Genomic DNA, 21,628 nt, shown 5'->3' on the forward strand with positions numbered 1-21,628 from the left:
AACCACGGCATATGGTTGTATGCCTATGATACAGATACACTATTATTCTATCGAGTTCAATCTACCTTACTTCATTTCTCCGGGGACTTGCCGTAATCACACTTTTAATGAATAAAAAGCTCCCTTCTACCACTAATCGATCGCTGAGGGTGATCTCATTAACTGAGGCACCTCTCTTCCCACGCCCAGCACGATCGCCACCCGTAACAATACGAAGAAACTTACTTTTTCAGCACTAAGTCTATTTTCCTACAGAAAATTCTCCCACTGGTTCACAACTTAAACCGAACGCCGCCTGGAAACGGAATACAAATCGAATCTTGGCTGGCGGCGATAAAAAATTAAAAGGTTTATCGACCGAAGGAAAGTTCGAACTATTTTTAACAAATGCGAGCAGTTTGGGGGTGGGCAGGAGAAGCCGCCAACGTTTATTGAAAAAAGGAACGGCGGTGAAATAAATACACAGAAATAGTCCCAAGGGGGCTACGCACAGCTAGAAGCGTGAAAGAAGACAACGATAAGTGAAATAAGAGCCAAACCTGCAGCAATCTACGTCATATTGATCATTTCCCATAATAGATATAAGCTCATTTTCGTCCTCGCATTGCGAAAAAAAGTGTTGGAACTCACCAACGACTATATATGGACACAACGCTTAAGAAGCAGGTTATAAGCAATGCAATTCACAGCAAAGTATTGGAAACGGTGTGCGTTTATTTGATTCGAGGGAATGGCCGAAGTTGGTTCCACAGTGAAATGGCGAGAAAATTAACTTCTTTGTTGTTGTGGAATGCAGCTACTGACCATATATTACTTTTGTGCCGAGCAGCAACAAACCGTGGCTTTGCAGTTTCCAGTATTTTAAAAGTAGCACCTCTACATAGATAAAAAAAAATTCCTTTTCTGATTGCAGCAAAGTGAGACGAAGTTCGCTGCAAATACGTCACCACTGCGGATAAATACTATGTGTAGAACAAGTTATAAGACAAAGGATGGAATCAAACGGATACTGGTTACCCGTAACGTTCCTTTGGGGTAGTAGCGACGGGACAATGTGAAAAAAACAAGAGTTTAGGTTATATGCGCTTAACCTTCTTCTTTATCGAGTTTGACCCATCCATATTTGCTATGTATCTTTACAATACGCTGAAACTCGGCCTCGGCTCGTTTTTTCGTTAGTTTGTGCTGTTTTCGTTTCTGGTGCTTGCTCACGACAGCTCCTCCGTGAGCTAAAGCGGCTGCGACTTGAACAAGCAGCGCCTCGACTGTGTAGGCGCTAGACCAGCCCTGTGCAGTCAGCACTTCCAAGCAAATGGCGCCGCCGTTCATCACGAACCCGTTCTCAATGTATGGACTGACCAGCCGTACAAAGGGTGGGGAGAATGGAAAATCCGCGGGAAACGAAATACGGAAGCGGACACAGTCGATTCCATGGTCTTGCATGGAGCGCCAGAGATGCGAGGACTCGTCAAACTTGTAGTACCTGATGTCCCATTCGCTCAAGTCGTTGCCTTCTCCGTCTTCAGAATAAGGAAACACTTCAAATGCGCCTTCGCTATCTTCGCTCGCCTTCCTCAAAAAGCGAAATTCCTTCATTAGGCGTCGACCGTTGACCTAAAGAACAAAACCATGTCTTAATAATTTATTAAGTTATTCCGTCCGCGCTTAAGAGGGTGGGTAAAATTAATTTTGGCGCCTAATTATACGCCCGTGGCCGAGCATAAATTACGAAACTCCAAGTTCGAATTAAAAACAACAATCCGCAGAGAGAGCAATAAAGAAGTCGTTCGGTCATAATGAGTCATGTTTGAAAGGGCCTTGTTAAAGTTAATTGACTGTCCCGAGCTACAGCGTCATTAGCAAGTGCATGTGACGAGACTTTGAGTGGCCCACACATCAGACTGGCGACAAGCCATGCTTAGCAATTGCCTGTTGTATATCATTGGCGACATAGCTCGAATTTGCTTGCGCTACAGCAACAAGAAAAAATGCTGACGAGTGCTGAGTCGACAGCCACCAATTCAAAATTCCTGTATGAGCTTATTAGATATAAATGAGGGCACATAAATATTGTACCTTCAGCGTTAACCCTCATTCATTATTAACAGACGTCGGTTTGGACACCACGGGAACTAATGAGCACCTTACAGTCATCACAATGGGAACGCCCTATATTACTAATGCGGAAATAGGAATCGATTGAACTACGTCAGTCACGTTAAATTGGCGACATAGACGCTAACTAGATCACGGACAGCAGTCTCCTGTTCCAAGTAAACGCACAAGGCTGTATACTTACATTCATTCACAAACAAACCGAAAACTGGAAATGTATTAATAGTGAGGGTGGGGTAGGGTGGAACATTTTTTTTCTCTCTCTTCTTGTTTCATTTAGTAGTAAACAAAGAAAATTTACAGAAATATATATAACCGTATAGCCGCGCAAATTCCAATGGTCATTGTTGGTTGTTCATAACACGACAAAGGGAATTGTATGGTTTAGGTACAAACAGTTTCCGATCTTATCCCACAGTAACTATATAACAACATAAATAACTTGAGTAACTAAAGCAATTACCGTTTTCGGTCGAGTTTCCAGCGCGTCCTGCATCTTCCGTGATTCGTTTAGAGCATCCTCGATCCGGAGGCTTCGCATCGTATCTAGCTCCTCCGCTGCCTCCTCCTCCTCGCTCTCCCGGATCGCATCTTCTTTTTCGTTCTCCGACGAGTCTTCTGCTGATGAGCATTCCTCCAATTTTAAATGCACGCAACTTGACGACGGGGACTTTGCGTTGACGTCATCGAATGACGCATGATCTGAAAACAGACGGGTCGTGTTTACATCATCCTAATCGTATACCGCCTTACACAAGCATAAAATACCGAGCACGCACTTTGAATTTCGGCGACGTTGAAATTCTCTGTTTCGACGCCATCTTGAATATCTTGTTGTTCATGATTTGAATCACCGACCGCCCGTCCAACCGGTGGGGAGGATGTTGATGACGTCACACGACGTAGCCGCTTGACAATCAGTCGGGCAAATCTTCTAATCGTGTTCGGCATGACTTAACACGCAGGATAAGACACCCTATGATTTTCACAGTCGCTATAACACAACCAGTGTATCTAGTATTCCTCTGTTATATGAAACGTAAATTTAAGCTTACATCAGGTTTAATTTTCACAGAAGAAAGATATATCTACACTTGAACGTAATACTACTTCTGACGACTCCTACTGTGTAAGTTATACCACGAAGAAACCACGTACATTACTCACAACAATAACTCACACCAATGATATTTTAAACTGCTATATATACAGCAGGAAACCGTGCGATACTTATCACGTATCTACAGTATAGCTCTATTAAAAACAAGTTGCCTCGTCAGTTCTTTTCCCAACGGTCTACAAATCATCTGTTTCACAACCACAAAGAGAATAGCTAACATCTAAACCGAGTAACTGACCACATATTCGTAACTGTTATCGGGTCGATTTCGGAGCGGGTATTTGCTCTCATTCTGGGCCTCAATTTCTATACTGCCTTTGTTTGCGGTCCGACCCATTCGAGTGCCATTGACAGAACTGAATCAGAGATAGAACGACACGCACTTCGTCGGCTTTCGCAAAATAAACTAAACTCCCCTATTCTAAAATGTTACACGTTGGCTCGTATACACAATTTACTAACTCGACCGCTAAAACGTCAGCTGGGACAGTTCGAAAAAGGTCCATCGGTGGTTTTAACACAAAACGTACATTTGGCGAGCGTAATTTTATTCTGATTTCTGCCTCGTCCTCCAAATTTCGCCGAAGCGTCAAGCAGAACGTGTTGTCAATTGCTTGTTTCTGCAACCGATAAAAAAATTTGCTATCTAGCTGCATTCGGCTGTTAAACTGTTCGTTTGTATTAACAACGTTCTGTCACGACATAGCACAATCAGTGCACGCTGAACGCAACCGATATAATCGCTAAAACAAAGTGCCTCGTAAGCTAACGGTTCTTCACTGCGAACTTTCTGATAAATCTGTTATCAATCTTTGCTGGGAAAGCCGCTTAGTATAGTTGCTTCGCAGCTAAGCCCGCAACTGACGAATACATGTGGCAACGCAGCTTGGTGTTAATCTAAACAAGGATATCGACCAGGCAACCAGAGACCACACCAACTATAACTTCGATCCCACGCGGAAAACAAAAGCTCTGTACATCCTGCTTGCCCGAAGACAGCGCTGAGGCTCAACAAAGAGTGTACGGTCGGATAAAACAACCTACTGAAAGCGCCGTTCAGGCGTATTTGTGGGCCACTTCATTTGGGGACGTTTCCTGACAGTTTGCGGCGACGAGTTACATTTCCCGTTGGCTGTTATGGCTCGCGGGAAAACATCTGCTTTTAAAGCGGCGCCGGGAGATGGGTGTGTGGCCACAATAAACACTAATAACAACCTTCGTTGCGATCGATTCTGTGCGAGCAACTGCCAACTCGAAAACATCTGTGTATTGTAAAGTCACCGTGTCATTTTCTCCTATTTTGCAAAGCTATGTGTTGTCGTCACAACAGCTGCCAACTCTTTGTCGGCTGCAAAATCCTAATAGGGTGTCTTAATTCAGCCCAGGTCGATTTTTCACGCTCCCTATAGCTCTTGTTTACCTATTTTCTTCTCCACAAAGCCACCATGCTGTTGTTGTCATACGTGAAGCCGCTAATACACTATCGGGTTCGCATTTCTTCCCCAACGGCGAAACAAACCAAGGAAAGGGTTGATAAATTTCTCTGCGGGTTTTGTTTTTGACTGCGGGAAGATCGGGTGATGCTGCACACGCCTTGTGTAACACAATACGAGTTTATTGGTTCCATAGACCTAATTTCCTTTGTATTTAAAACCCGCCCGCAGCAGCAATTTTTCATCTGCCATGTAATTGTGAATGACGTACGGGCGGCCAGCGGTAGGCAGAGACGTGTCACTACCGGAGATAATCAAATAACGTAACCACTATATACTGACTGTGGTGAATGACTGGAATACTGAGACAGACTTTGAAACGCAGGAACATCCAATAGAACCATGGCGATGTCGCAATCTTTGCAATAACGTATTCATGGACAGCGAAAGCCATTGAAAACGAAAAGTGAATTACCAATGGAAGTTCACTCGATAAGTTCAACGCGGATGTTTTGGCTGGGAGTTGAATTAAGCATTATGTTCAGAGCAACGCACATTCGCTTCATGCTCATGAAATATTCACACGGAATTGACATTTTGTTGGCGCACGTGCACTCACAAGAGTATAGTTTAAAACCTTCGCGTTGAGTAACTTGAGCGGAACGTCGACCACACCAAATACCATAAGGCGCTCAATTCAGGCTTGACTGCGTTTATCGACTTTCTTTGATTTCAGCGGCGCAGAGAAACAGATCCTTACGTCACGCCACAACATTCGAGTGACTTTGCCACTCTAAAGAAAACTCGCCGCTTGGATAACTACATTTATTGTGCTTTTAATAACAAAGCTTTGATAAGACGTTTGATATACAATACATAGCATACTTTTTACACTATACCTTAACATTACAAATCATATACATTGTATGTACTACTGTAATACAGTGAACAAATTGTCTTTGCTGAGCTCCTTTCTCAACTGCGCAACGTAAGCTATTAACAAAGACACACGGATCCCATACACCTGTTTCTCACTGCTGTTCCCAAGCATTGAAAGTTCAAATCACATTTCTCTGTAATAAACCTACCGAGCTCCTTGCTTTCGCTCGCTCGCGCGTCACTGCCGCTCTAAAAACGTCCACTGACGTTACAGTCAGTGTGGCGTTTTTCACTGGAATCGCACACCAATTCTCGTTACAATCCACAATTGCTTTGTCAGAGCTCTCAACACTGTCGCTGCGTAACTAGGAAATATAGGGTGGTGCTACAGGCAAGGCTGCTTTCGAGCTACACCAGCAGTTGAAGCGCTTCAAAGTACAGCCTGGACCGAATCAAAAGCTATGAATAATTAATACGGGCACGACCAATACTTCAAAATTCTGGAAGAGATAACGGAACTCCGTAGCAACGCGCAGTCGATACGCACAGCACTGGCTTCAAAACATTGCTGAGCGAGGTTGCTCGTTCCCCAATCCCTAAGCCACTATAATGAAATCGCTATCGTGGCACGTCACAGCCGCCAGATTATTTTCAAGCGGATTTGCATGCAGCAAATCACTCAGCTGTAATCAAATGATGTCATAGCATGCGCATGATCACAATACACCCATAGAACTCAACCAATATTCTATATAGTAGGGTGGGGGGAGATGAGACACATTTAGCACGACATAACCAAATATCCTGATCGTATTTTAAACAATTAACAATAATTTATTGGAGTCGTGAGGATACGGTTTTATAATTCTTTAAATGCATTTTGTTTACTACCAAATAGGTCGAGAAAATAGAATGAAATACTTCCCCATCTTACTATACACAAATGCGGTTTGCCCTGCGATATTAACTAAACTGTTTAAAAACAAATTTACACAGCACGACTGCTGCTGTCATGCACGTACCGACCTGGCCAGCATATGCATAGAACGCGCATAAACTTTTTGATTAGTTTTATATTGAAGATGTACAGTAGTAGGATTACACCACGCACGTCGCAGTCTAATTAGAAAACATATTCCGGAAATGGTCGTATGGCGATAATCACTGACATTCTGGCAGTTACTAAATAAACGAGCTATACGCTGTAGCAAAAGACACGATCGCGCAAAACTACAAGTAAACTTATTTTACAAACATTGTAATAAACGTTTCCGCATATAAATACATATAGTGAAACATAAATACATATAATATATATTTATACATATTTCTATTTTAGGAAGCTGCAACCAACATGTTTATTATTTTGTAAGTATACACCATATAGCAGTTTTTGGGGAAGATAGGACACCTTGGACATATATTACAGTGGGATGGGGGAAGATGGGACACTTTTTGTTGTGTTTATGTTTATTATTTTGTAAATATACACCATATAGCAGTTTTGGGGAAGATAGGACACCTTGGACATATATTACAGTAGGATGGGGGAAGATGGGACATATTTTCTCGTCCCATTTAGTAGTAAACAAAGAACATTCAAATAAATATGAAACTATGACCTCATGACCCTCATAGACCGTTGTTAATTGTTTAAAACACGATCAGGATATCTGGATAATATATGCTAAAGGTGTCCCACCTTCCCCCACTCTACTATATCTAAATATCCTGATCGTGTTTTAAATAATTAACAACGGTCTATGGGAGTCGTAAGAATAAGGTTTTATAATACTTTGAATGTTCTTTGTTTACTACCAAATGTGACGAGAAAATAGATTAAAAGGTGTCCTATCTTCCTCCACCCTGCTATATAGTGTATATTTACAACATATCAACTGGTTGGTGGGATCTTCTTAAAATAGAAATCCCAAGATAATTATCGCGAACAAGCTGTAAAGGTTTTCACTAACTTCCCATGTCTTCAACGTGGGAGCCCCTTAGGCTATTTTAGTTGATTTATCTGAAATCAAATCAAGGTAAGAAACGATACTGAAATGTGTGTTCTGTCGTGTTTTGGCTACAACACTGAACAACTCGAAAGCTAATTGCTTGTATATTTGGTTCTTAGAAATTTACCTGATCAAAAAGAATTGTTTTAACGGTAACTGCATTTATATATAAATATATCGTGTGCACAGTTTGACCGAGAACCTGAGATACAAATACGTCATATTGACTGTCAGATATGACGTACGAGCTTACTGTATAGTCTTATTTCGTGGAATAACTAAAACCTCCTTGAACATATACGTATAGTACTGTATTAGGCAACAAAACAATCACACTTCTTTGAAACAGTGCTGAACACAATCTAACAATACAGCATGATTTTAATACCCAACCTCTAAGCTAAGAACTACTGCACACGAAATTACCGTGATAGGCTACCAATACCAAAGACAGGCTTTGTTGTAATGTCTTGCTATAGGGCTCAACTGTAGCGTTGCATGTATAGCCATTTAAGCGTCCCTTCGGGCGTTTTACCTTCGTCCAAGATTGCCGTAATTGTCACTGACATCAACTTTAATGTGAGGGCCCGATTCAGTTGTAAACATACCTGCCTATTAAACTACCATCAACTCGTATATACCGCTATGACTGAGGCAAGCCTGTTTGGTGGCTGAAGAGTTAACACTGTATGCTCAGACCAACGTGGTTCAGACTTCCAACAGCAATTTAACACAATCTTCACGGTTATTTCACGGTCTTATACACAAACGAAGAGATCCCGTTAAATTAAACTGATTAGTCAACCGATCAGCAGCAGGAACAGCTTGTCAAAATTGCTACACAACAAAACGCACAGCGATATATAGATTGTCTGTCCGATAGACTGCAGATCAATATCGCAATTACGAGTTTTTAATCCCGCGAGGGAGAAAGCATTTCACGAAGGCGCCTTTGTTGGTCCTGCGAACAGTACAAGCCGAGAAACAGCAGGAAGCTTCATTTGCTTGCCTGGTGCCGCAAGACAAAGGATTCACGCGAGCGCTGAACAAACAACACGAATTGACTTCAATTTAGGAAACCGGCCAAGCAATCCGTCATTAAAAGGAATATAACTCCTGCCAGAAAACTTAAATTTCAGAGGAATGCTTTCTCTCTCCTCGATGCAAACCATGGCCTGTCTCATACAATCTTAATTATGCCAATTGAAAATGAAAATAAAATCGCTTTCCGTAATCGAATACATTTATTTTAAATCCCGTTATAGGGTAACCGTTCACAATAACTGGAAGCGCTAACCAGTTTATTTGCATAGTACGAAACACGAAAGATGGTATAAAATAATTCCCAAGCAATTTATCACATCAATATTCTTGTAAACGGAAAACCCGATCAGTAATGATACTAGGTTACGTCAAGATTCGTTTTTAGGTTCAATATCTGTACATTCATTAGTACGGTTTCGGCCGAAGTGGCAAGCGTGACTTAATAATTACCGTCGCAAATGAGGTACAGTCAAAATACCAGACGAGCGACTAATCAATTTTCACATCTATCACTCTCATACTTCCGCAAATACGGCCTTTACATTTATTTCTTCGTTTCCTGAACAAGTTCACGCGTGACTGTAAGACACAGCGACCGCTAATCGTTACTAAAAGCATAAAAATGACACTTAGTGGACGGAATGCGTCACGTTTGCGCCATTCTTTTCGCAGGGTCGTAAATGTATCTCTTGAAATGCATGGCAACACTCACAGCTTGATTGGTGTTCGCCTGCTGAGGTTCTGTTGTTTCAGTCTGTTTCTTTTTCGACTTTTTCCCTTTTCCGCCGAGCAGAACTTTTGTCTCCGGCTTTAAACCGTCTGGAAAACATCCGAGATACACAGTGTGTTAAAGATTAATTTACCAGGTGATTTTACTGTGAAAGCAAGATGGCACCACCACAAACGGAAATGTGCCGATCAATACGCCACCCAATCAGCCACACAAGAGCCTAATACGACAAGCAGCTGGCACTAACACGCCTTCTGCGGTCACACGGCTACCAAACATAACAGGAAAGAAACGATGAACTCATTTTTTGGAAATCAGGTTCTGCTAGCGTTATTTGATATATATAAACATACAAAACCTAGGCTAATTCTCTACGCACAGCGCTTTTTCGATTATTATGACGTCATACATACCGGGCAATCTGATTTTTATTTTCCCGCTGAGTCCGAACGAACCGTCGATGACTCCGCTTTCTCCGGTCGAAAGTTCAACCCGGAGACCGGAAAATAGAGCGATGTTCGTCTCTTTTTTCAAAAGGCCTTTACATATCACGCTGTAGTCGTCATGCACCTGAGTGAATTGAGTCTGAATTGCTTAATGCATTACGTAATGGCGCGTGCGGGAGGCCTACCCTTTCCACAGTTCCTTCCCGAGATTTGTTTTTGTAAACTTTTAGCTTTGGTAAAACAGATGACACGTAGTCTTTGGCAGTGAATGCTTCCAATATTTCCGCCTTAAAAGCCAATCTGATAATAAGGTGAAAATGTCATTTCGAAGCAGTACATAATTCGGTTTAAAAATTACCCCCCACTAGTGCAAATCCATTGCTATATACTCAAATACTTAAGATTAACCATTACAGGTCATTAGGTTTAACGTTGAATTGAGTTTGCCCATTAACACTTACACCAATCAAACTGATTAGACTTTGAAATGAATGAATGAATGTAACTTACTTTATCCTCGCGTGGCTGGAAAACGACAGTCGTTATCACACGGGTTTAACACCTCGTGCCAGCTTACGAGTTACCATGTATGTTACTTTGTGGGTGATTATTTTTTTTTGGATTTTTTCATTTTTTTTTATGTATGGCTGATAATTTGGACAACCCATGATCTAGCACTAGCTACAAGTAACCTATGCATGGTACCAAACTAGAAATAGTTCACATCAAACATAAGAGAATATATTAAGGTGGGGGAAGATAGGACACCTTTTCATTCTATTTTTTCGTCCCATTTGGCAGTAACCAAAGAACATTCAAAGAATTATAGTACAGTATCCTCACAACTTTCATGGACTGCTGTTAATTGTTTAAAACACGATCAGAAGGAGTCCCGTCTTCCCCCACCCTACTGTAATAACCACCTGCATTTGTTGGCGTTTATATCTGTGTCAAACTTGGAGCCGATTGCTAGGCTGTTTGCTCTACAAACCACTGGTTTGTCGAACACAAGTAATGCCCACTGTTTCTTAGTTTTATCCCTGCACAACAAAAGGAGGATCAATTATAACTAGGGAAGAATTTTAACCTTTGTTATTTGGTTTTAATATCATACGCACTTGGATAGCTCGGCTCGAAAAATGTAATCTGCTGTGAAATCAAAAGTCTTGCTTTGAAGAGTCAGTCCCTCCATAGCATCTCCTAGTGGACGGCTTCCTTCCCTATTTTCACCACTTGTGGTCACTTGAGCAAATATTGTAATTTGAGCCATGACTGTGGAATGGCCAATGGTGACGTGAAACTTTGATTTAGTTGCAACTGATCCACTGTAGTATGGTATCTTAGCTATGCTGACGATCGCAGCGTATAGCGTGGGTAAGCTACCAGGGGTACAAACCAAACCCCGTTCAAGGAGTTTGGGGTCAAACTGGGTGACACACAACCCTGCCCGATCACCCTGCTTAATTGCGCCAACCGGTTTACGGAACATTTGAATTGACTTGACTTTCTTTGTCATCTGTAGGAATAACACCTTATTAACATAGACATTACCAACATGCAAATGGGTGAAGCTGTACTAGTTTCCGGCGCCGTGGCATAGTGGTTAGCGTGCTTGCCTCTAACCCAAGGGTAATGGGATCAAGCCTCGTCACTGCTACCATTGTGAGCATATGCTTCAACCCAGTGGTCACTAATGGGTTGTCTAAATTATCAGCTATACATAAAAACAATATTTTTAAAAATAAAAATTTCCCTAATGTAACATACATGGTAACTCATAAGCTTTTTTCTCACCTGCAAACTTGATATTTCTACTTGATCATTTACAGAAGCTTTTCCGCTTAAAACTGTCCCGGTCATCACTGTCCCTTGTCCGCGAATGGAAAAACAATGGTCAACACTGAAGAGGAAAGAACCATCAGCAGAGCGAGTCGGAATGTAAGTGCTATCACCCAATACCTGTGGAAGATAAATAAATGTGACTTGTTGCTCCAACCCAGTAGTCACTAATGGGTTGTCCAAACTATCAGCCACACATAAAAAAAATACTCTCAAAAAACAATCACCCACAAAGTTACACACTTGGTAACTCTTAAGCTGGCACGAGTTGTAGAAAACAGAACACCCGTGTTAAAGACAGTTGTTTTCCGGCCAAGCATGGATAAAGTAAGTTACATTCAAGCTTTGAACCCACAACCTTTGGGTTAAGAAGCAAGCAAGCTAATTAATGTGTTGCAATGCCAGCATTGTTAGTTCATTTGTATGCAGTACAGTGAAGCATCAAGCTTCTTGTATATACTAGGGCATAAATATTCACTTATTTAAACCACAAAGGTCAATCAATTATTTAAACCCCAAGTTTATCAAAACATTACTTTACCAAAAAAACAATTCTGAAGTAGGTTATGTTTAGTATTTTACTGGTAAACCATACAAATGTACAGTTTTTTTAAATTTACACTTCATAGGTTACATACATAAGTAAATGTAACCTATAACATGGGTTGTTCTGTCATTATTATTGCAATATTGCATATTTATTTTTTTGATGGAGATCAATTCCAAGTTAAAATTGGGTATTTTATTGTATGGAGGTTTATAACAACTGCACTAAAATTGCGGATGAATGTTTAGTTTAAAAATGCGATGTTCTGTCAAAATTTTTGCAGATTTGATGACAGAAAATAAGACTTAAAAAGTGGGTACTTTATTTTGTGGATGTTTTGAGTAAAGCCTGTTTACAAGAGTTTATACAGATATACGACAACTCAAGATAGTAACTCATAGTAACTCACATCAACTAGACTTACTTTTATAAAACAATTTACAGATTCCTAGGTGTAGCGACCAAGCTTATATTCTTTTATTCAAATGTAAATATGTTTTTAACTGTAAGCGTGTTTTAACAACTGTTGTTTTGTCGCTATATCCTGTCTTTTCATTAAAAAAATTCTAAATTCTGCTACCGTAATTGAAAAGACAAATAAAGTTATTTTGTTATAACCTTTATAAAAATATAAAGTACTATGTTTATATAAATACATACACTACTATTACTTTAGATAAATGTTTGGTAACTTATATCAACTAGACATATCAAGATATCATTTAAAAAAACAACTGCATTCATCGCCTACTTGAATGAGATTTTCAATTCCTTCAGGTTCCCTGTGTGTGGTAACATCAGCTGATCCACCTGGGTTGGCTGCAGCTGTGGTGATAGGACAACCTGCAAACTTTGTGTTTTCCAATGTTTTCTGCATGCGCTTTGTCATCTTTTCAATAGCTGGCTAAACATTTTATATTGGAACAATTAAAAATTCTTTATTGGTTACAGTTTTTTTGGATAGTACTGTGGGGTAAAATGGGACACCTTTAGTACATAATAACCAAATGTCCTGATCGTGTTTTAAACAAAGATTGATAGAAGTCGTGAGGATACGGTTTATATTTTCTTAAATGTTCTTTGTTTACTACCAAAAGGATCACAAAAATAAAATGAAGAGGTGCCCCATCTACTCTTATGCCACTATATATCAGCAAACAAATTACTTTTAAATTTAAAAAATGCAAATAAAAAGTTTATAGACATACAATGCGATAAACTAAAAAAAATATAAAACGTGGTAAATAAATGAATGTAGGCAACTTTTTTATTCTCACTTGATGGGACAACAACAGCCACGTTGTATCTGCTTTTCAACTACCACATATGTAACTTTGTAGGTGAAATATTTTTATGCCCAATTTATGTATTGCTGACAATTTAAACAACACATTAGGAACCACTAGTTTACAGTGATTTAGATTTAAAGTCCAAGTACACACATGCCCACACTGGTAGCAGCATTGGGACTTGAACCTGTATCTTTTGATACAGACAGACATTTAACCACTGTTGGTCAACGTTGCGTGTTTCAAAATTCTGAAATATACATATAATGAAATATATACTTGTTTTTTCTCTGGTGGCAGCATGTCAACTTTATTTAGCACAACCAACATTTTGTTGCAGATAATTTCACCAATGACAAGACACTCAGCTGTTTGTGTTTGGACTCCCTTCACAACGTCAATCACAAGAACCATAAGGTCAATAATCTGAGCTCCTGAAATTTATATCTTGTTGTTGTTACCTTTTTATAAATATCACAGCATAAACCATGGCAGTTGTACATGAGCACATGCGGTATAAGACACACTGGTCTTGTACACGTTGCATCTATTTGGAAAGGGCCATAATATACTGCTACCATTGTGGGCGTATGTGTCCTTGGGTAAGACACTTAACAGCAATTGCTCCAAACCAGTGGTCACTAATGGGTTGTCTAAATTATCAGCCATTCATAAAAAAATGAAAAAATCCAAAAAAATAATCACCCACAAAGTAACATATGGTAACTCGTAAGCTGGCACGAGGTGTTAAACCCGTGTGATAACGACTGTCGTTTTCCGGCTATGCGAGGATAAAGTAAGTTACATTCATTCATTCATACTGGCAAAGAGGGGTGCTCTTATAAACTATATGTTACTTATGTGAAATATGTATCAAAATTTCACAATTTCTTATACATTATTGTGTCAGTTAAGTGGTTACTGGTTATAGAACTAGGATAATAAAAATTGTACATTAATATAAAAAATATAAAATGTATTAGGTTTATTCAGGTTTAGATACCTCCAATTATAGTTTTAATCAGCGATGCATGCCCAGGACAGTCCACTAATGCATATTGAACTTTTTCGTAACCAGATCCTTTTAAATGCTCTGGGACATCCACTGTGAACGATGAGAAACCAAGATCCAGTGTTATCCCACGTTCTCTGAAATACTCTGGTTATGGTGTTTGTTTTTATACATAAATTGGTGCTAACTGCTAGTAAAGAGTCACCCCCCTCCTCCCTTATTTGCTAACCATACCTTTATTTGGGAAAGGTTCAAGGGACCTGAAGTTCTAATGCCCGACTTGTTATAGCTATGGGGATTATCATATGCAATTTAAAAAATGAAGAACAAATAAATCGTAATAAATTTTAATAAATGATAAATTACGTACTTGCTTTGAGGATTTTTGTCAAATGCAGCAGTTGAAGCAACTGTGCTTAAAGCTTTTGCCAGTGAAGTTTTACCGCTGTCTACATGGCCCAACATACCAATATTAAAGTTTAGTATTTCAGCCATGGTGTATGTCAACAATAAACACAGATCGTAACACAAATAAACTTCAGCAAAAATCTGCTTAATCATCCACTTCACGTTTCAAGAATTGTACGTGTCTCATTGTGGGGGAAACACCTTCAGCAATATTCATTGATAAGAAAAATTACGATGCGAAATTGATAATTGCAAACAAGAAATTTATTGTTAGAAGAAAATAAATAAGTATATTTAATTTAAAGCGCTCAATGCAATACCAAAGTTTTTGGAACAAATTACGTTTTAAACTCGTTGTTGGTACAATAAACCTATTTTTCTCTTTTTTGTGTTTAGATGTCATATCTTATTTTAAATATTTGCGTTATTTTATTCAACAAACAATCATTTCGTCAAAACAGCAACAATAATTTAAAAAGTTTCACCTTTAAAAGATACAGTTAACTATGAAGGTCTCCCTTTAATTATTTGTTACCTAGACGCCGTTGCCACGGAAACGTTGACAAGAGATTTCATTCCGCGGAGTTGACATTCGGTTTGCGCGACATTTTTAAGCTGTTGACAGCATATAAACTAACGGTAAGCTAATGGGTGATGCGGAGGGTAATCTTCAAGGAATACGTTACAGTAATTTTAGGAAATTTTAACTTTGAATTTAAAATTTAATGACTTTGATGTGTAAGAAATTGTATTTATTGTTTTTATGACAAATAACAGTTGCTTAAGAATGTAGAAACTTGGATTATATGTTGCTTATGCAAATTAGGAATCAGCAAATGCACAATAATATGCATCACTATATTCACTACAACTTGTAAAGTTGTAGCTGCTGTAAACTCTTACCATTTAGTAGGGTGGGGAAGATGGGACACTCTTTCATTCTATTTTCTCATTCTAATCGGTAGTAAACAAAGGACAAAAGTTATAAAACCGTATACTCACGCCTCCCATAGACTGTTGTTAATTGTTTGAAACACGATTAGGATATTTGGATATTAAATGCTAAAGGTGTCCCGTCATCTCACCCTAACATATTATGTTCCCACCACAGAAATAAAAAAGAGTAGAACGCGCAACTTCCCAAAACCGTGATATATTCTTTTTTCTATTCACGTGACCGCCAACTCCGTCCCCATTTCGCTTGGTCTCCATTGTAAAAGATAGGCGCATAGTAGTTTTAAGAGGTTTTTGCTGTTTATTTCAAAAACTACACTAACTATTCCAGTTTATTAGGCCAGTTCACTTATTTGGTAGGTTAACGCTTACAGTTTACCACTTTTTAGGAAATTTAATTATTTAATAATTTTAATTAAAAACCTTCAAGCAAACGGTTTGTTAGAAATATTTGTATATTAGAGAATAGTTGTTTTACCCTATAACTTTAAATCAAGTCAAAAAATGAAGAAAAACTAGATAAAACGACCTCGATTCCATTGACTACAATAGTAAACGGGAACGACCCGCAAAAGAGAGAGAGTGTATCATGCTCTCTCCTTTGCCGACATAGGAGATGCGCGTTCTATTCTTTTTTAGTTCTGTGGTTCCCACTCATAGTTGCTCTGGCATATGACATGAGGATAAACTAACTAAATTAAATAATAAATATTTGTTTATTAACACTGATTTTTGAAATAAACAATAATTTATTAACCAGGAAGATTAATTTATTAACAATTAACATTATATCGTTAACGCAGATTTTCAAAATGGCAGCAGCAGAAGTTCTCTTGAAAACTGAGCCAGCGCCTCAATCTATCCCTGTGGATGCTCTTGGGAAAAAGGAGCACTGCATCCCCATCAACACTGGCTCCTATACCTCCCATGGACTCGCCACTGCTGGATTCCGGAGCTCCAAGTACACACCCGATGAATGGCACCAGAACAACTACTCCAAGTTCTACCAGTCATTCTCGGATCGAGACAATGCCGAGAGAATCCAACACGAGTCAAAGAAACTCGCTAACGAGACTCTCGCTATTACTAACAGGTGATTTTGTTATTTTTGATAATTGTATATTCCATTGGAAAAATAAGACTAACATGTGAAGTTTTGGTAATTGTATATGGATAAGTGGGAATGAGTTACAGGACAAATTTTTTTTAAAGAATGACTTACCATTGAAATATTTGAATTCTAAATTTAAAACAGCATGAAACTTCAATACTCTAAGAGTGCTTAACTAGCTTTATTATATACCCGTTGTGTTTACTTTTTGTTTATTTTCTTGGTTAACTAGTTTTCATTATTAAATATTTTTCACAGTATTTTGGAAATACTACTTTTTAAAGTTAGAGAATTCTCTTTGTAAATCTGCCCTTCACATAATCAGTATAATACCTCTGTCTCCTTAATTTGTATAAAACAAAGATTTTTTAAAAACCTGTTTTCTAGTTACTAAAGTAACACTCTATTCCTATCAAATTGTATACCGAAGATGGTGAAAAAAAATTGTAAGCAAATCTTTGTATTTAGAACTCAAGCTGACGTAACAAAGAAGTTGGGTGAAAGAATTCACGATATCAACTTCTGGAAGTTTGAACTTCAGCGTGAGATTGATGATCTTATCGCTGAAACTGAACTTCTGTTTCAGCAAAAAGTAAAAAATATTTATTTTTTAAAAAAAATTTAAAAAAATTCTCTTACACAAATGAGATTTAGTTAGTTGCCCGTATATATCTTTATTGTGGGTGATTATTTTGGAGGTTGTTTTTTTATTTTTTTATGGGTGATTATTTTGGAGTTTTTTTTACCCATTAATGACAGCTGAGTTGGACAAGATACTTAACAGCAATTGCTCCAACCCAGCTCTCACTAATAGGTTCTCCAAATTATCAACCATACATAAAAAATATTCACCCACAAAAAACATACATGGTAACTCGTCACCTGGCACTGGGTTTATGAACACCAGTGTTATATTGACTAATTTTTGGACCACGCACGGTTAAAGTGAGTTACATTCAATACGATGCACCCTTTCACAGGTGAGATTGGAAAAAGCGCTCGATGCAACAGAAATACCGATGCAAATTGCTACGGATAACTTGGAATGTAGATTCAGAAGACAAGGTCCTGATCTGGTGAAGGATAATGTGGAAATACAACTACTGAGGGTAAGTTTGGGATGAAAAGTTAAGAAATTGGGAGTTTATGTTTTGTTGTTTATACAGGAAGTTGATTTGCTGAAATCTGTTCAGGATTTGCTGAAAAGGACAATTGAGCAAACTAAAAACCAGATTCGGTAAGCTTAATTGTGATGTATTAGATAAAGTTAATATAAAACAGCATTTAAGAAAAATGAATATTTTGTTTGAAACATTACTGTTTGGTATATCTTCTCCAAAACATAGATTAAGGGTTCTTAATCTCAAGTTGTTTGAAACGCACCCATGCAAGAACCAACCTACTTGTATGCTTAAGACAAAAAAGTGCTTGGTTATAGCTTTTAGAACATTTCCTTTCTTTTTTTTCACTTATAACATATCATCATTTTTTATTTATCTTTTCGTAAACAATAGCAAAAGTCATAATTTCTTAAAAATGAAGAAAGTAAAATCAACAGCAAAATGACAGTCTTTAAATCTACTATACACATCACTATAAAACAAAAATGCAGCATTAACCAGTTAGTATCTTGACACATTAGCAAATCTCCTATTACAGTATGAATAGAGACGCCAAGCAAAACTTGGAGTTGGATTGGAGCGATAAACTAGATGCTCATAACATTGATGATAAATGTGGAAGGTTGAACAACCAATCAACTGACATTCAATATCATCCAAACTCTGCTAAGTTTGAGGACAAGTAAGTGAATGGATGTAACTTACTTATTCTGGCATGGCTGGAAAACAACAGTCAATGGGTGTTCGGTATTATACACCTTGTGTCAGCTTACGAGTAAGTATGTTACTTTGTAACTGACCACTAGGTTGGAGCAATTATTGTTAAGTGTTTTGCCCAAGGACACATACGCCCCCAATGGTAGCAGCGATGAGCCTTGGACTCATTACCTCTGGATCACAGGCAGGCTCGCTAACCACTATGTCATGGAGCCAGTGAATGTGCTGTGATAGTGTTTAAGTTATCTACAGCGGAACAAAAACAACTGTATCGTTAAGATTTTTACTATATGAAGGTGTATTTTAAAAAACATAGCATTTTGTTCTGTATTTTTTATGTAAGAAAGTTATCATTACTCTTGGCTTCTGTAATATACAAGTCATTTGGTGTGTTAAAAAAAAAAAACGATTTTTTAGTCTCTTCAACTAATTTTTTTAAACTTTATACTAGGCTTACTTTTTACTAATAAATAATTTTGAATATTGATAATTTTAAAATATTTAGTAATTTAAAAATATTCAACAATTTAAAAATATTGAATAATAAAAAATAATAAATAATTTTAAAACATTAAAAAAGCCCAAAATTTCACCAGCTCCTCAACACCGGAGACATGGGCGCAGTTCACGCACGATAACATCGTTCGTGCTGAGCGAGAGAGAATGGCATCCATCAACCTTCGTTCGTTGATCGATAACGTTCTCCATGATACATCAGATGATCTGAGAGAGCAATGTAACTCAGTGAATGAAGCGTTCGCAAAGAGAGTTGAAGAGATGAATGATGCGAAGACTAAACTGGAAAACCATCTGCAGAAGGTGATTTATTCATGTTTTGCTTTTTTATGTAAAATATTTGTTTAATGTCTTGTTCTGCAGATGATTCTGGTTTCTTATTCTTTTTGATATTTTATATGAATGACAAGAAAAATTGTCCAAATAAAGACAACTTGTCCCACTAGGACTACTTCCTGTTTATAAGTCAGAAACTGTCTCTACAAAACAAATGTGCACCATACAGTTCCAGAACTATTTACAGTCTATAAATGTCACACATATAAAAAAAACGCCAGAGTTGCATATAAACATCCCTAGCCTAAGTTTTACACCCTCTTGTATTATCCAGGTGTTGATTGAGATTGGCAACCAGGAGCACAACATTGCCATGTTAAAGGATGCAATTAATGACAAAGAAGCTCCAATGCAAGTCTCACAAACTCGTCTGCACCACAGAACGTACAGACCGAGTGTGGAGCTTTGCAGGGATCCTGTGCAGTACAGGTTCATGCTACTTTTTTTGTGAAAGGCTCCATTTTAGTCTGCAAATTTCCTAATTTGTATAGTAAACTCTCAAATGAAAAAGTTAAGATAACAAAACATATTGTTTCTATAGGTTAGGTTAAGCATGGCATAGTTTTAAGAATCCTTTTTTTGCATATTTGTGGTTTCATATATAAATTTTTTTATTTGTGGTTTCATATATAAAAAAGCTTTCATTTTAAATCAATTTGCGTATGCATTTAGTTGCTTTCACTTTAAACTTTAAAGCAATATACTTGTTTTATTTTTTTTCACTTGCTACCAGCATTACAAAACTATGGGTAAAATAAATGTTTTATATTCAAACTTTTTTACTTTCCATACCATTAGGCTTGTATCTGAGGTTGGTGAGATAACGGACAGCATCGAGAAACTCAAGTTCCGTCTATCGGAGGCAGAACGATCACTGCACGAGTTGGAAGACACAAGGATGGCTTTGGAAAAGGAAATCGCCATCAAAACAAACAGCTTGTTCATCGACAGGGAGAAGTGCATGACCGTACGCACCAGATACCCCACAGTTATCAAGCTATCTGGTTACCAATAACTCAGTTTGATTTGCGTTTGGATTTGAAACAATATTTACTGCTTGTTCTGCACAAATTCTTCACTGTATTATAAACAGCCACACTAATTACTGGAAGCATCTTTGCTTCGTTGAGGATTTTAGAATTTGCCATTACCTGGTTTTCTGCCGTGTTATTTCACTGCTCTTCATGTACATAGAATGAAAGAGATTACAATAAACACAACGCACTTCACACAACATGATTGTTTGTTTTGTAACATTCGAAATAGAAGGCAGCCAAGGTTAATATCCAAAAAGTTGTGCTGACCTTTATATACACAGATTTGCCTATTGACAATACACTTCTAATAATATTATGGTAAAGAGGCAACTCTACTCTAGCTTTAGTCTAGGTCATCTAGTATCAGTAGGTATACAAGAGGTTACATAGGCCTGAACCTAACTTTTAATTTTTTTTTCAACTTGAGATTTCTTTAGATAGTGGACAACCCCTTTTTAAATTCCAGGATACGCCTTTACCTGGCATGCCCACCTTATTACTTTTACCTGCATGGAACACACTTCAGAGCTTGTAGTCAATTTTAAAAAATTTCAATAACTACAATCACAATCAGTTATCAAACCAAACAAAATGCCATCACACACTTGGCTTTATTGTCAATTGCGATTACAACAATAGGCAATGGTGGAAAGAAATTTCTGCACTGCTCAGAAAGTAAACAACCAATACAACCATAGAAGTTTTTATAATTTTTAAACAAACGTTACCATTATATGGGACAACTATATTGAATTGGTGATCTATTTTGCTAATATATAGTACCGTGGGGAAAGATGGGACACCTTGAGCACATAATATCCAAACATCTTGATCAAATTTTAAGCAATTAGCAACGGTCTATGAAAGTCGTGAGGATACAGTTTTATAATTCTCCGAATGTTCTTTGCTTACTACCAAATGGTATGAGAAAATAGAATAGAAAAGGTTTCCCATCTTCTCCC

The 21,628-nt window shown here is 38.0% G+C and overlaps 3 protein-coding genes across 5 annotated transcripts; 1 reads left to right on the forward strand and 2 right to left on the reverse strand.

Annotated features, from left to right (window-relative positions):
• Nucleotides 1-397: 397 nt before the first annotated feature.
• Nucleotides 398-3,274, reverse strand: LOC149738583 (ubiquitin-conjugating enzyme E2Q-like protein CG4502). Its single transcript, XM_089875114.1, has 3 exons — nucleotides 2,895-3,274; nucleotides 2,579-2,817; nucleotides 398-1,614 (listed from the first exon to the last, which is right to left on the reverse strand). The coding sequence occupies exons 1-3, from the start codon at nucleotides 3,064-3,066 to the stop codon at nucleotides 1,087-1,089; spliced, it is 939 nt and encodes a 312-aa protein (XP_089731240.1). The 5' UTR covers nucleotides 3,067-3,274; the 3' UTR covers nucleotides 398-1,086.
• Nucleotides 3,275-8,784: 5,510 nt separating this feature from the next.
• Nucleotides 8,785-15,076, reverse strand: LOC149738584 (selenocysteine-specific elongation factor-like). The gene is made up of 10 exons (XM_089875109.1): nucleotides 14,837-15,076; nucleotides 14,458-14,603; nucleotides 13,734-13,888; nucleotides 12,917-13,069; nucleotides 11,574-11,738; nucleotides 10,898-11,295; nucleotides 10,703-10,819; nucleotides 9,965-10,079; nucleotides 9,747-9,903; nucleotides 8,785-9,422 (listed from the first exon to the last, which is right to left on the reverse strand). Exons 1-10 carry the CDS (start codon nucleotides 15,025-15,027, stop codon nucleotides 9,250-9,252), a joined length of 1,770 nt encoding a protein of 589 aa, XP_089731235.1. The 5' UTR covers nucleotides 15,028-15,076; the 3' UTR covers nucleotides 8,785-9,249.
• A 37-nt stretch (nucleotides 15,077-15,113) lies between these two features.
• LOC149738585 (tektin-4-like) lies at nucleotides 15,114-20,863 on the forward strand. 3 transcript variants are annotated; one of them, XM_089875111.1, is made up of 10 exons: nucleotides 15,114-15,234; nucleotides 15,414-15,513; nucleotides 16,632-16,921; nucleotides 17,408-17,531; nucleotides 17,920-18,048; nucleotides 18,106-18,176; nucleotides 18,599-18,742; nucleotides 19,374-19,596; nucleotides 19,904-20,058; nucleotides 20,428-20,863. In XM_089875111.1, the coding sequence occupies exons 3-10, from the start codon at nucleotides 16,641-16,643 to the stop codon at nucleotides 20,642-20,644; spliced, it is 1,344 nt and encodes a 447-aa protein (XP_089731237.1). In that variant the 5' UTR covers nucleotides 15,114-15,234; nucleotides 15,414-15,513; nucleotides 16,632-16,640; the 3' UTR covers nucleotides 20,645-20,863. The 3 variants fall into 3 exon arrangements, with proteins under 3 accessions (XP_089731237.1, XP_089731238.1, XP_089731239.1); XM_089875112.1 differs by lacking the exon at nucleotides 15,114-15,234 and having other exon boundaries at nucleotides 15,398-15,513; XM_089875113.1 differs by lacking the exon at nucleotides 15,114-15,234 and having other exon boundaries at nucleotides 15,477-15,612.
• The last annotated feature ends 765 nt before the right edge of the window (nucleotides 20,864-21,628 follow it).

This window comes from Ciona robusta, chromosome 3, assembly GCF_009617815.1.
Source record: "Ciona robusta chromosome 3, ASM961781v2".
Classification (NCBI taxonomy): domain Eukaryota; kingdom Metazoa; phylum Chordata; class Ascidiacea; order Phlebobranchia; family Cionidae; genus Ciona; species Ciona robusta.

Coding starts and splice junctions, on each gene's coding strand:
- LOC149738583 (XM_089875114.1), bottom strand. CDS start 3,066: ATGCCGAACACGATTAGAAGATTTGCCCGACTGATTGTCAAGCGGCTA. Junction 2,818..2,894: donor CAACGTCGCCGAAATTCAAA/GTGCGTGCTCGG, acceptor GTCTGTTTTCAG/ATCATGCGTCATTCGATGAC. Junction 1,615..2,578: donor TGGAAACTCGACCGAAAACG/GTAATTGCTTTA, acceptor TTTGTTCTTTAG/GTCAACGGTCGACGCCTAAT.
- LOC149738584 (XM_089875109.1), bottom strand. CDS start 15,027: ATGATTAAGCAGATTTTTGCTGAAGTTTATTTGTGTTACGATCTGTGT. Junction 13,070..13,733: donor TGCCACCAGAGAAAAAACAA/GTATATATTTCA, acceptor TAAAATGTTTAG/CCAGCTATTGAAAAGATGAC. Junction 11,739..12,916: donor GAATTGAAAATCTCATTCAA/GTAGGCGATGAA, acceptor TATCTTCCACAG/GTATTGGGTGATAGCACTTA.
- LOC149738585 (XM_089875111.1), top strand. CDS start 16,641: ATGGCAGCAGCAGAAGTTCTCTTGAAAACTGAGCCAGCGCCTCAATCT. Junction 18,049..18,105: donor TGGAAATACAACTACTGAGG/GTAAGTTTGGGA, acceptor TTGTTTATACAG/GAAGTTGATTTGCTGAAATC. Junction 19,597..19,903: donor TGGAAAACCATCTGCAGAAG/GTGATTTATTCA, acceptor TGTATTATCCAG/GTGTTGATTGAGATTGGCAA.